The sequence below is a fragment of the Hyperoodon ampullatus genome (genome assembly GCF_949752795.1).
Source record: "Hyperoodon ampullatus genome assembly, chromosome: 9".
In the NCBI taxonomy this organism is placed as follows: domain Eukaryota; kingdom Metazoa; phylum Chordata; class Mammalia; order Artiodactyla; family Ziphiidae; genus Hyperoodon; species Hyperoodon ampullatus.
In genome coordinates, this window is record NC_136922.1 from 93,899,865 (window position 1) to 93,913,949 (window position 14,085).

General features: G+C 35.1%; 1 protein-coding gene across 1 annotated transcript in view; it reads left to right on the plus strand.

Annotated features, from left to right (window-relative positions):
* TRIM24 (tripartite motif containing 24) overlaps positions 1-13,619 on the plus strand; it is a gene marked incomplete at its 5' end in the record, with an annotated part of 81,710 nt that extends 68,091 nt beyond the window's left edge. Inside the window, 9 exons of the mRNA XM_079711858.1 lie at positions 1,720-1,808; positions 2,311-2,446; positions 3,930-4,002; positions 5,100-5,268; positions 7,592-7,920; positions 8,998-9,130; positions 10,113-10,187; positions 11,771-11,920; positions 12,671-13,619. Coding sequence (XP_079567984.1) covers positions 1,720-1,808; positions 2,311-2,446; positions 3,930-4,002; positions 5,100-5,268; positions 7,592-7,920; positions 8,998-9,130; positions 10,113-10,187; positions 11,771-11,920; positions 12,671-12,880 — 1,364 coding nt within the window. The 3' untranslated portion in view covers positions 12,881-13,619. The remainder of the gene's footprint in view (positions 1-1,719; positions 1,809-2,310; positions 2,447-3,929; positions 4,003-5,099; positions 5,269-7,591; positions 7,921-8,997; positions 9,131-10,112; positions 10,188-11,770; positions 11,921-12,670) is intronic.
* Positions 13,620-14,085: the final 466 nt, after the last annotated feature.

Genomic DNA, 14,085 nt, shown 5'->3' on the forward strand with positions numbered 1-14,085 from the left:
AAAAAAAAAAAAGACTCAATGAGCTAATGCAAGTAAAGCCCAGTGCCTGGCACAGGAAAAGCTCCCCTCAAATAAAAATCATAATAATAATAATAGAAATGATAACATTTACTAACCAGTGCAAAATTACCTCTGATTTCATTTTTATTTAAATTAAACACATTTACCCTCTAAGCTGTTTGTCAGTATGACTTTTTTTTTTTTTTTTTTGCTGTCCTCGGGCCTCTCACTGTTGTGGCCTCTCCCGTTGCGGAGCACAGGCTCCGGACACACAGGCTCAGCGGCCATGGCTCACGGGCCTAGCTGCTCCACAGCATGTGGGATCTTCCCAGACCGGGGCACGAACCCGTGTCCCCTGCATCGGCAGGTGGACTCTCAACCACTGCGCCACCAGGGAAGCCCTAGTATGACTTTTTAAAAAATCTTTTTCAAAGGCAGAAAATATAACATTGAATAAACAAATCTTTATACATAAGTTGATACTTGTTTTACCTTTTCTCATCTTATAAGCTTAAGGTAATCACTCATACAGACATTAAAAACTTTTAGGAAATCTTGTAGGATGTGAAGGAATCTAAAATTTTGTATTATTTAGTTTGTTTTTCAAGTTACTGAGATCAACTAATATTTCCTAAAAGTTGCATCATTAACCTTACCAGAGTTATTTCATTTTTAAAATTGTTTATATTTTAAATGGGTAGAGTACATGTATTTTTCATGCATAGGCGATCGATAGGGAAGCTTTTTTTGTGTCATTCCTATAATTTTATTTTAGCTTTTAGGATTATTCCACAATGTAAATAACTTTTTTTACATTAAGATCTAACAAATTTAGTTATTCCAGTACTTTTTGCACTCTCTGAAAAGTATTGGCCAGGGTAGTACCCAAAGAATATTAAACATAAATAACCCTGTGTACTTCCTCCTTCCCCTACTGAAAGAGGACCCACAGAAAGTAAATTTTCCTCTGCAGTCCTCAGATACAGATGACCCTTTGTCCACCAGCTTTCTCAACTGAAATTCCCTCATCTGAACCACAGAATAAAGAAACTGATTTGAGTGACTATTTCCTCAGTCCTCCCAAGGATGGTTCATAACTAGTACCATTCTAGATGCAGAGTTGAGAAGTAAATTCATTATATACAGTCTATGCCCTCGGACTGTAGGACTTAATTCTCTTGGAGAATCTTGATTGAGAAAGGCTGGAACTATTGGATTTTAATCACAAAAACATTCTTGGGGAATAAATGGTATATTTAAGCATTAAAAAGGGAGGTGGGGTGAGGGTTGGATTGAGAGTTTGGGATTAGCAGATGCAAAACTGGTATATATAGAAATGGATAAGCAACAAAGTTCTACTGCATAGCACAGAGAACTATGTTCAGTATCCTGTGATAAACCGTAATGGAAAAGAATATGAAAAACAATATATATATATGAATAACTGAATCACTTTTCTGAACAGCAGAAATTAACACATTGTAATTCAACTATTCTTCAAAAAAATTTTTTTTTAAATATTTGCATCTAAAGTATTAAAGTCTTATTCAGTAGAAGTTTATCAGTATTTTAGCTTAGCAGTCAATTATTTGTATACCTGTTGCATTAAAGCAGGAATCTCTAAGGGGTCAGTTTTTTCCTACCAAACATTAAGAATGTATTTAAGTGAGGTTAATGTTCTGAAAATGTGTTATGTGTAGATTTGTTCCATCAATCTAGTGCATACCAGAGCATCGGTTCTCAAAGTGTGGGCCAAGGACATGGGGGTCCATACAACCTTTTTAGAGGCTCTACAAGGTGCTCTCTGTGTAAGACCAGATTTTCTTCTTATTCTTCAGCCAAAACCACACATCTCAGCAGACTGAGTAAGATACAAGTTTCCAGTTGGCTGTTACTAAGCCAGACAATAAAGAAATTTGCAAAATGTGAAACTATGCTACTCTTCTCACCAAGTTTGCTTTTTTTTTAATTGGTACCTTTTATTATTTTTAAATAAATTAAGAAACATTATTAGAATTACTTTTTATAATTTTGTTTTAATTTTTAAGGGTGTAGCACACAATACTCTTTTCTCCTGGCTCATGACTTCTGGAATAGTGTGACTCAGTATATTTACTAAGGTGAAATATTAAGAAGTGTGAAAGCTTTTTTTCAAGGTTGATTATGGGGAAAGTATGGATCAGAACTTCTCAAGTATGATATTTACATGTTTTATTATCTGATAATAATTAAACTATTAAAGTTTTCTTATAAATTTAAAGTAGCTTTTAACTTGCAAAGTCACAATGCCATGAAATAATTTCTTATCAGATTGACTGCTCAAGTACTATTATGCTGGACAATATTGTGAGGAAAGATACTAGTACAGATCATGGCCAGCCGAGACCACCCTCAAACAGAACCGTCCAGTCACCGAATTCATCAGTGCCATCTCCAGGCCTTACAGGTAAAGTGGGCTTTTTAAAAATTTTATTAGTGTTTTTTTTTTCAGTTTTTATTCTATTTATAATAATTTTTTAAAAAATCACCCTATGCCTCCTCCCTTTTTCTGTTGGATGATTAAAATGGGTCTATGTTTTGGGTACTCTTTAAAATTAATGTACTTTCGAAGTGGGAAGCAAAAGTTAAACCTCTGTACATTTTCAATTTGAATAGAACTTATGGGCACTATAGTGCTCCCAGGAGGAAATTAGTATTGTACTTTCTCTTTTTGATAATTTGCCTATAGTATCATCTCTTTTTGCATGGAATTTTCCTAGCATCAAAATTTATCAGTGACAATCACTCTTTTTGGTGGTTTTTTCGCTATTTAATTGTGTTCAAGAATTTTGGACACAACTACTTATTTCCTCCAAGAGAGAAGCACTCTGACTAATGCTACTCACAGAGACCTTGGCAAATTAGATGCCTTAGACCAAAATAAGGAAAGAGGAAAATTTCTTATGCCATTCACCAGTCATACAAGCATAATTAAGCAGTTGTCGAATTTTAAAGGAGGTACTTATTTAAAACATAAACAAGCTGAAAGGAAATTGTTGACAAAATGTAGTAGAGAAACTGTTTAATTATGTAACAAGTTCATACAGATTAATAAGGAAAGTACACAGTATTGCAAAAGGACATGAGTAGATTATTCCCTAAAGAGGAAATACATTTAGTCAGTAAAACAGGGGGGAGGAAGAAAGATGGGTGGTTCCATCTCACCAGTAGTCATTATAAAATCAAAAAGACATAATTTCTAACTATTGAATAAGCAAAGATTTAAATAGTAAAAATACTCATTGATGAGGATGTGATGGGACAAATGCTCTGATACATAGCTGGTGGGAGTATAACTTGACAAAACATTTCTGGAAACCATTTTGGCACTATTACTAAAGCTAACGTTTATCCAGTACTAACTCTGTGTCAGGCAAGGGACAAAGTATCTTCTATGCATTGCTTCAGTGTCTTCCGTTCATTAGCCTCTGTGGGGCTTTCTCTCTTGGACTGCTTTTATACCAGCCCTACCATCTTTTTATTGTCCTCTGTAGCTTTTGCTGGCACTAGTGTCCTCACTAAGCTCCTACCCTGGTTACTCTAACATGGGACATTCGACAGTGTTTGGAGACATTTCTGATTGTCACACCCCTCGATGAGGTGCTATGGCATCTAATAACTGTAGAGGCCGAGGGTGCTGTTCAACATCCTTATAATGCACATACAGCCCCCCACATCAAAGAATTATCTGTCCCCAAATGTCAGTACTGCTGAGGTTGAACAGCCCTGCCAGTTTAGGGGGACTTCAGACTGTGCTGGGAGTTCAGCAACTACTCTTGTTTTATATAGTTTCATTATGTGTTTCCAGTTTCAATGTAGTACTAAGTGAGAACATTCAGTAGGAATTAAATACAGTTATTAATTCATTTTATGAATGTGTATGATCTCAGGACCTGTTACTATGACAAGTGTACACCCACCAATACGTTCACCTAGTGCCTCCAGCGTTGGGAGCCGAGGAAGGTAAACTGACTTAACTTATTCTCTAGTCTATAAAATCTGTAACTAGATTTCTCTCGCCAGTGTTCAGCATGCTTTGGTACTCAGTACATTTTAAGCAATTTCCCTTATTTTTAACTTTTAAGTTAAATGTTTAATAATTATGATATATTATATGTTAATGTAATAAATCAATGGGTTTAGTAGAGTACAATTTTATCTTTAAAGTTACAAAAATGTTTATTTGTTGAAAATAAGAAAATACATCTGACTTTAGTATAATAGCAAGGAAAAAACAAAAATGAAGTCTGTGTAACACACTGCACTATATAGTAACATGCGCAAATAAAAACTTAGGGAAAGCAAATAATAATTTTATACTAAAATTGGTGTTCTGACATTTCTAATAACCAAACATTGATTGTTTTACACTTGTTGAAACTGTATTTTAACTTACTGTGTTACATACCCACTCATAATGCTTGCAAATTTCTCCTAGATAGTGAACCCAATTCTTACTTTCCTAATTGTATGGAAGTAGCATACTCTGAAGGGGAAAAGTTTGCCTTTAATCCTATGAGAACATAGTAGCTATCTGTAAACGGCTTTTTTGTTGCACTACATTTTTAAAAATAGCAGAACACCAGTAAATTATGAACCTAGTTAATTATCTTCACACTTTGTGACAGTAAATCGTTAATGTGAGCCTAGACTTCTCTTTGTCACTGACTAGAGAAGGAAAGGAAAATCCTAAAAAAAGATGCTAATTCTAAGATAGTTCTAAGATCTGGCTGCCCAATTTTAGAGCCTCAGGATATTGAAGTCAGTTTTAATTCAGGTTTTATTTAAATTTATTTAAATACCTTTCCAGGTATGTAATGTAACCATTTTGATAGGTTAATATGTGGAACATTTTTTATACATAAATGAAACTGTTTTGCATACAGCAGATGCATTTCAGTTATGTATCATTTATTGCTGATGTAACATAGTTACCATTGCTGTGAAGATACAGCACTACTCTGAAAAGCTATTATTATACCTTGTTTTAAGATACTTAAGGTCGCTTTCTTAGATTTTTTTTTTTTCTTTCTTTCTTTCTTTTTTTCTTACACTTACAGCTCTGGCTCTTCCAGCAAACCAGCAGGAGCTGATTCTACACACAAAGTCCCAGTGGTCATGTTGGAGCCAATCCGAATAAAACAAGAAAACAGTGGACCACCTGAAAATTATGATTTTCCTGTTGTTATAGTGAAACAAGAATCAGATGAAGAATCTAGGGCTCAAAATGTAATTATATTATGATTGCAATACTACTCCTACTTGAGGGGTAGGATGAGAGAAACTTTTAAATAGCTTGTAGGAGAGAAAAACTATTATATTTAAATCTTTCAGTAGATCAAAACAAAAAGATGGATGGCAAACAGGGAGAAGAGTTTGAAAAGTCAGAGGTTAAATGAGGAGGTTGGGCATTTGAAAGACAGAACAGAGTAAAAAACACATGGAAGGTAATTGCCAAAGCAATAATACAGGGAAACTTCCTGTAACTGAAGGGCATGAGCATCTGAATTGAAAGGGCCTACCAAGTACCAGAACAATTAAATGAAAAAAGGACTCAAGTCATATCCTCATCGATTTCAGAATACCAGTATTCTAAACAGGTTCTAAAAGCTTCCAGAGGAGAAAAACACCTTACATAATGGATCAGACATCATAGTGTCATCAAGTCCTCAACATAGACTCTCAAAGCTGGAAGCCAATAGAGAAAATACCAAATTGTGAGGAAAGATATTTTGTAGCCAGGATTCTGTACCCAGGCAAATTATCAAGTATATGTAAAGATTAAATAAACATTTTTAGACGTGCATGCAGATTCTCAAAAACTTAATTCCATGCATTCATTTGAGAAGATATTTGAGGAAGATATTGAGGAAGATATTTGAGAATATGCTTCATCAAAAATGAATTAAACCAGAAAGAGAAAGACATAAGATCCCATTTCTGGGATCTAACACAGAAGAGAGGCAAAGAAAAGGGTAGTTAGTCCCCAGTACAATAGCTCCTCCAGTACACCCTGTAGGAGGAGGACAGAAGACTCCATTAGGAATGTATGTGGCAGGAGAAAAATGCTTTGACAGTATTGAGAAACATTTTGTAACCCTGGTGGGGATTGTGAGAATGACTTAGATATCTAGAAAAATAAGCAAATGGACTAAATTTTAAAATATGGTAATTATGGACTCACAGGAAAAACGAAAGTTAGACAAAAAGGAAGTGTAGTCATAGTACATTCTGTGGTTATGCAATGAACAGTATATAGTCATAATGATATAAACAAACACCTGAATACAAATTTAAATAAAAACTAGATATAATCAGGATATAACATGAATATGCATTTGACCAAAAATTGATTTTTCAGGATATTTAACCAGTACAGCAATGATACTGACCAGCTGGAATAGATGCTGGCTATAAACAGTTATACTGGCGCCTACCAACTAAAAAGAAATCAGTGTTTAATAAAACTATGTTCAGGGCCTCCCTGGTGGCGCAGTGGTTGAGAGTCCGCCTGCCGATGCAGGGGATACGGGTTCGTGCCCCGGTCTGGGAGGATCCCATATGCCGCGGAGCGGCTGGGCCCGTGAGCCATGGCTGCTGAGCCTGTGCATCCGGAGCCTGTGCTCCGCAACGGGAGAGGCCACAACAGTGAGAGGCCCGCGTACCACCAAAAAAAAAAAAAAAAAAAAAAAAAAAAAAAAAAAAAAAATAAAACTATGTTCAGAGGATGGTATGAATGGTGTGTGTAAGTATAAGGAGGGTGTGGAGAATCAGGAAGGAAAAATCTGATCTTCCATAGAAGGGAAAATATATACATTTAAAACTGAAAATATGTTTAAATTTGAAAATCTGAAAATTATAGTATAAGCATACTGTTTAGAAGTATAGAGGTAAAAAGCAGAGGAAAAAGCTAAATAATTTGAAAATAATTGCCTCCAAGGAATGATATTATATACCTGTGCTTTTAACTAAATCTACATTTATTACTTCAAAAATTTTTTAAATGTTTAAAGGAGATAATAGATTTTGTTATTAATTTGAAATTTTCACCATTCTAGGCTCAGACATAACATTTAGGTTCATTTTAAAGTTATTAATGGCACTTGCAGAGGTGAAATTACTTCTAAGAATTAAAGCAGTATACCTTTTTATGAATGATAAAAAATCTATAGTAGGCCTGTTTTGTGTTTAGATATATTTTGAATTAACAGCTTCAGTAAAGTGTATTTATAGTTCACGTGGTTGACTTCTACACTACCCACCCGTTTCTATAGCCATCAGCAGATTCAGAGATTTTTCCCTATGTTATCCACACCCTGTTACTGCTGCTCATCTTCTGTTTTGAAGATATTTTTCAGGAGAGGTCCATGTCTTCTTTACCATTAGGGACAGTTAGCAGTAAACGTATTCTGGTCTCATGCAGATTCACAGACTCCTTTGAAATAACCAGGTGCTCATGAGTGAGCAGACTGCAGTCCAGAATTGCAGTAGTACTAATAAAGAATGGCAGTTTAAGATACCCATATGCATATGTTAACTCTTTCCACTGCAGACCAACTATCCAAGAAGCATACTCACCTCCCTGCTCTTAAATAGCAGTCAGAGCTCTGCGTCTGAAGAGTCTGTGTTGAGATCAGATGCCCCTGATAGCACAGGAGATCAACCTGGACTTAACCAGGAAAATTCCTCAAATGGAAAGTCTGAGTGGCTAGATGCCTCGCAGAAGTCACCCCTTCACGTTGGAGAAACAAGGAAAGAGGATGACCCCAATGAGGACTGGTGTGCAGTTTGTCAGAACGGAGGGGAGCTCCTATGCTGTGAGAAATGTCCCAAAGTATTCCATCTCTCTTGTCATGTGCCCACATTGGCAAATTTTCCAAGGTAAGATGGTGCTTGCTTCCCTTTCTTACATTCTTTTATTATAAATAATAACAGCAATAAACTTTTGATGATCACTGTAACATAAAACCTTTGTAAAAACCTAAATAGAAGTCCACTTGGCATAAATGCATACACCAAAACTTTCAACACAGGGTTTCCCATACCCTGCCTCCCATTCCCTGTGCTTCTCTCAAAAACCTAGTCTGTTATGACAAGAAAAAAAAATAACTGGCCCTTTAAATTATTACAAGGGAAGTACCATAAAGTCTTATCCTTATGCACAACACTGCCATAATTTAGCCCTGGCATCTTATTTGCCAGGCATTGAGCTGTATTGTTGACAAATATCTTGAGTAAATTCTCAAACCCTATGAGATAATGATGGTCATAGAGAAGAGCCATTGGGTTGATATCTTAGTTCTTCAAAGGCTGTAGGTTTTGTTTGTTTGTTTAAGTGAGCCTTGTCCCCAAGACTCTTTTTTTTTCATTTTTAAAAATTTTTTAAATTTATTTGGCTGTGCCGGGTCTTAATTGCAGCACGAGGGATCTTTCAGTTGCGGCATGCGGTCTCTTAGTTGCAGCATGCAGGATCTAGTTCCCTGACCAGAGATCGAACCCAGTCCCCCTGCATTGGGAGCATGGAGTCTTAACCACTGGACCACCAGGAAGTCGCTTCCAAGGCTGTACTTTTAAATATTTATAATTTCAAACTTAAAGTTATAAGAACAGTACCAAGAGTGCTTCTTTTTCTTAAATCATTTTGGGGGAAAGGTCAGTTGTGCCTCCCATCAGCCATAGATTAATGTGTGTGTTTATTTTTTTATTTTGTGTATATTTCATGCCTCCTTAACTAGGCTAACATTTACCACTTAGGCCTGTGAACTCTATTTCTGCTTGCAAGCTCACTCAGCATGGGGCCACGTACATAGCAGATGTGTGCTAAATCCTCAGTGATTAACACTGATGCCAAATAAGTAATTCTGTATAATAGATGGCATGGAGGGAGGTGGGAAAGGGAGGTGGTGAAGAGAGCAATGATGCATTAGGAACTCAGCCAGATACTTTATTCCCCAACAGTGGAGAGTGGATTTGCACTTTCTGCCGAGACTTATCTAAACCAGAGGTTGAATATGATTGTGATGCTCCCATTCACAACTCAGAAAAAAAGAAAACTGAAGGCCTTGTCAAACTAACACCAATAGATAAAAGGGTAAGTTTCCAACCTAGACTGTTAAACAGTTGTTTTGGTTAGATGCCTTACTGTAATGCAGATGTGCCTTCATCAAAGAAGTGTATATTCAGTCAAATTTTATACTGACTTTTCTCTTTAGTATTCTTTTTCCACAAAAATATAAGTCTTAAATAATGGCAGATTATTTATGTGGCCTGGACTTTTAAATTTAGTCTACCTTTAGTCAATTTCGGGTTTGATTCAGATATGTTTTCTTCCTCAGAATTTGTTAAGAATTGGCACCAAAGAGATGGGTTTTTCTGTTTACTCTTCCTGGAAATAATTACATTCTTTCACCAAATGGTACTAGATTTATACCTCAAAGCTAGCTAATATATTTAACTGTAATTAACATTTAAAGCTACTAAGTCAACACTTCTTTATCACTATAGAAGCTCCTTTGCTAAATTATTAAGTAGAACAATCAGTATGAAAGTTGTCGTGCAAGAGAGAGCTGAAACATGCACTGCCACTGCTACACAGTGTTTATTGGGGTAAACTTGTAAGCAGAGAAGTAGCAGAGTACATGATGGAACCATCTGCATTCAGAGAGGGGTCCTTAGGACCCAACACACCATGGCAGGGGCTCCACCTCTGGATCTCAACATATAGATGTTCTTCTATTAATTTGTGTACTATTAATAATTCAGTACACAAATTGGAGAGAGAAGTGGAAATATATTTTTAAAGAACTTCAGATAGGTTTCTAGTGATACTGCTTTTGTTCCTGTAATTATAACGACTGCTCTCATATATGACATACACCCCAAAATGTCAAGCAGGACACTGTAGTAAATGATTGAAATGGACAGCAAAGCTCCAAGTATCAATATTTTTCTTGTATTCATCTGGTTTTAACTTTTATTCTGATACTTTGAGACCTGTAACGTTGTTGCTAAAAATTAGCCGTGACTTCATTATTTCATTATATTTTCATTTTATTTATTTATTTATTGCTTAGAAGTGTGAACGCCTACTTTTATTTCTTTATTGCCATGAAATGAGCCTGGCTTTTCAAGACCCAGTTCCTCTAACTGTAAGTATGGATGTTATTTTGTGCTTTTCTTGTACAGTGGGATGATTTTTCTGAAACTTGATTTATGACAATCTAGTTTCTGTACCATTTTTCAATAGTAAGTTTCTTACATTAATCCAAATCTTAAAGCTTATTAATACATACTGCACGCTTTAATCTTAAGCACATTTTAAGGTTAACAAACTGGCCCAAAACTTCTTTTCTGATATATTCTTTCTTCTCATCTCATGTATTTTACCTACTATTCTCTGGGGTGATTTCTATCAATTGTTTCTCTCTCAGGAGTTTTAGGTATATATCCTAAAGCTGTTGGGGACAAAACTTGCCATTTGAGATAAAGACCTCTCCAAATCTCTGTACATATTTTGATTTATAGGGTAGACTTTAACAGTAGAGGAAGAGGTGTGTGTTTGTGTGTGTTTACCATTGACTTCAAAAAGCTTCATATTTAAAATTTGATGTGACTTCAGTGCATAATTTTAGAGCGCTGGAAATGGCCTTCTACTCAAAATGTGTTCTTCTCTGAGGTCTGAAATTCCTTTAAAAAGCTAATAGATTTGTTGAACAGTTCAATAAATTTAGAAAATTTAATGCAACATTAGAAAAGAAAACAAGCTTAGCAAATACATTGAGCTGATAAACAGTGAACTTCTGTCCTGAAAACAAGTTTTGAGAAGTTGAGATAGGAAAAAGGAATACAGTTGACTCTTAGAACAAGGCAGAGGTTAGGGGCACCGACTCTCTGCACAGTTGAAAGTCTGCATATAACTTTACAGTCAGCCCTCTGTATCTGCAAATTCAACCAACCACAGATCCTGTAGTAATATACTATGAATTTAGTGAAGAAAATTCATGTATAAGTGTACCTGCACAGTTCAAGAATCCACTGTAAATAGTTTTTAGGGGGAAGGGCCCTTTGTACCCAAAAGAGCCAGGGCAAAAATATGCCTGTAGAAACTTTATTCATTTAAAAAGTTAACCTAGAATTCGGCACTTTTTATGATGTTGCCTTATAGTTACATTTGGCATTAATAACAGCAGCAGCAAAATAGCCCCCTTTTTCTTAATATATATCATCTTATTTAGTCTTTACAAAATCCTGTGAGATTGGTAGAATTATTTCTATTTGAAATATGAAGAAACAGGTTCAGTGAAATGACTGAACCCAGTAACTTACCCAGGAGAATGCTAGTGAGTAGCAGAGCTGGGGTTCAAACCCAGATTCAAAGCCCACTTGCTATAACACATGCAGCAAAAGCTTGTCAAATCTTACCAGAAGTAATACTTTTTCTAGTGATTGCTTTTTGTTTAATAATGAAGGAGAATAGTAAGAGGGAAAATGTGGTAAGTTTTTTTCATTAAAAATAACTGGTAAAGATTTTTGATAAAAGTAACACTAAACCTTTACCAATGTGTGGAAGCATTTAGGCACTTGTAAATTTTGCTGAATAGATTTCCTTATCAATGACAAAATAGAACAGAGAAAAGCAATGAGCACAATCTGAATTTTATACTACTTCTTATAGGATTTATATAGGACCAGGTAGAATTTATTTATTATAGCATCTCATATCTTTTGAAAGGTGCCTGATTATTACAAAATAATTAAAAATCCAATGGACTTGTCAACCATCAAGAAAAGACTACAAGAAGATTATTCCATGTATACAAAGCCTGAAGATTTTGTAGCTGATTTTAGATTGATCTTTCAAAACTGTGCTGAATTCAATGAGGTGAGAAGAAAAAAAAATAATAGCAATGTGAAAGTAATGTTAAACCAAACACCTTACCAACAAACGAGGAGATCAAGATATCTATCTGTGGTAGCATAAATAACCAAAAGTTCGAGTCTGTCAGGGAATGAAAGAGGTAATTAGGAAGACTTTATCTACATATATATTCAACGATTTATTATATGGTGACAACTTGAAAGCAATTTAGAAAATATTTTTATATAACCCAGAAGCACCTTTATTTCTTGAAATATGGCACTTCACCAGACTTTAGTCTTTGTGATGTTGATATTAAAATATTAAGAATGTGGTTTAGATAGTTCTTAATTAAGAATTTTCTCAAAAACTTTATCATCTGTTAGTTTATCTAAACATCTATCAGACTTACAGCCTTTTGTTGATAGTTTGTCCTTTGTATTGGCTACTCATTCCAGAGTTCCACGTTTCATTTAATTTGTTCTAAATATACCTGTTAGATGATTCTCTGATTATGGCATCTCTATGATATCTCTTTGGTAATCCAGATGAGTCAAAGCTTTTTATTTACTTCTTATCTGATCTTCTCTAGATTTTGTCTAGCCCCACACTTTTGTTTACTTTATATCAAAGCTATACATAAACATTTTTTCCAAAATAATCCGCTGATATTCATAATCTTCAGTTAGAAGGGAACAAAAATGTGAGAAATCCACGACTTTTTTGACTATCTAAAAATTTTTTTTAATTCATATTTTTATTTTTATTCAACAGCCTGATTCAGAAGTAGCCAATGCTGGTATAAAACTTGAAAGCTATTTTGAAGAACTTCTGAAGAACCTTTATCCAGAAAAACGGTTTCCTAAAGTAGAATTCAGGAATGAATCAGAAGATAATAAATTTAGTGATGACTCAGATGATGACTTTGTACAGCCCCGGAAGAAACGCCTCAAAAGCATAGAGGAACGCCAGTTGCTTAAATAAGCAACACCACTGGCGTGTGCTGGTTTTTAGATTTTTTTTTTGTTTTCAAAAAACATTTTGTCAGTAATTTAACATCATTACCAAGAAGAGCTTGTGACCACTTTAAGTTTTCAATGTTTACTAGACTCTGATTTCCTTAATAACCCATTTCTTTTAACCTTCTTATTAAGAAAGAAAGAAAAAGAGGGAGGGAGGAAGGAGAAAGGAAGAAAGAAAGAAGCATCAACAACAAAATAAAAAGACATTCTCCCCACTTATTGGATTTCAAACTGCAGTCTGGAGTGATAGCAACTATAGAAAGGAAATAGACTTTGTTTGAACTCTAAGTTGAAAATTTAATGTGGTTTGGATGTGTGCGTTAATCCATTTTTAGAAAATACCACTACTCATTAACTATGGACCAACCATGAGTTAAGTATACTGTACGTAAGAGCAGTACTCCAATGAATATGAGTGGTAATAAGAGTTCTATCCTAGGATGCCCACTGGTGCAACGAAAAAGTAGATTAGATGCTATTAAGAAGGCACCCAATAGTATATTATGTAAGATGGCAATTGTATTAAAGAAAAAGGAAAACAGATGTTTGATTTTTGTTTTTGTTTTTTTCTTGTCTATAGAGGTGTGTTTGGTATATCAGGTTTTCAAGCCCATTTTTCGTACATTTCTAAACCTACCTTCTTCCACTGAGGAAGTAAGTGTACTCGTTTGGTTTTGCTGTGTGTCTATGTGTGGTTTGTTGTTTGCTTTTTAACTGTGCAGGTGATCCTTTTATAACAAGGCTCATTGTTTGCAGTATGGCTTTTAGTGGAGCTATCCAGAATATGCAATACAGCATTGTGTGCCGTATTTGATGTAAGGATTCTTCAACTTATACCCTATTGGGCATTAAATATAAATTCCCCTGAAAGGGACCAGTTTTTGGTTTTCATCTGTCTTCATAAATTGGAATGAAATGTGTTGTGGAATTTGAGAGCAGGCAACTGGAGGAAATTAGAGTGAAATTTACATTTTTTTCTGAAGCATCTATTTCCCATTCTTCAGAGTCAGAACCTCAAACTGAATCTTTTCATCTGACTTAATTCTGGACTTCATTTTCATTCTCCTGATAGAGATACAAAAGACCTACCTTCTGAGGGCAAGCATGTTCTTAATGGGTCAGACCTAGCTAGTTTACTGACTTTCATTTATTCCTTTTACTTGTTGG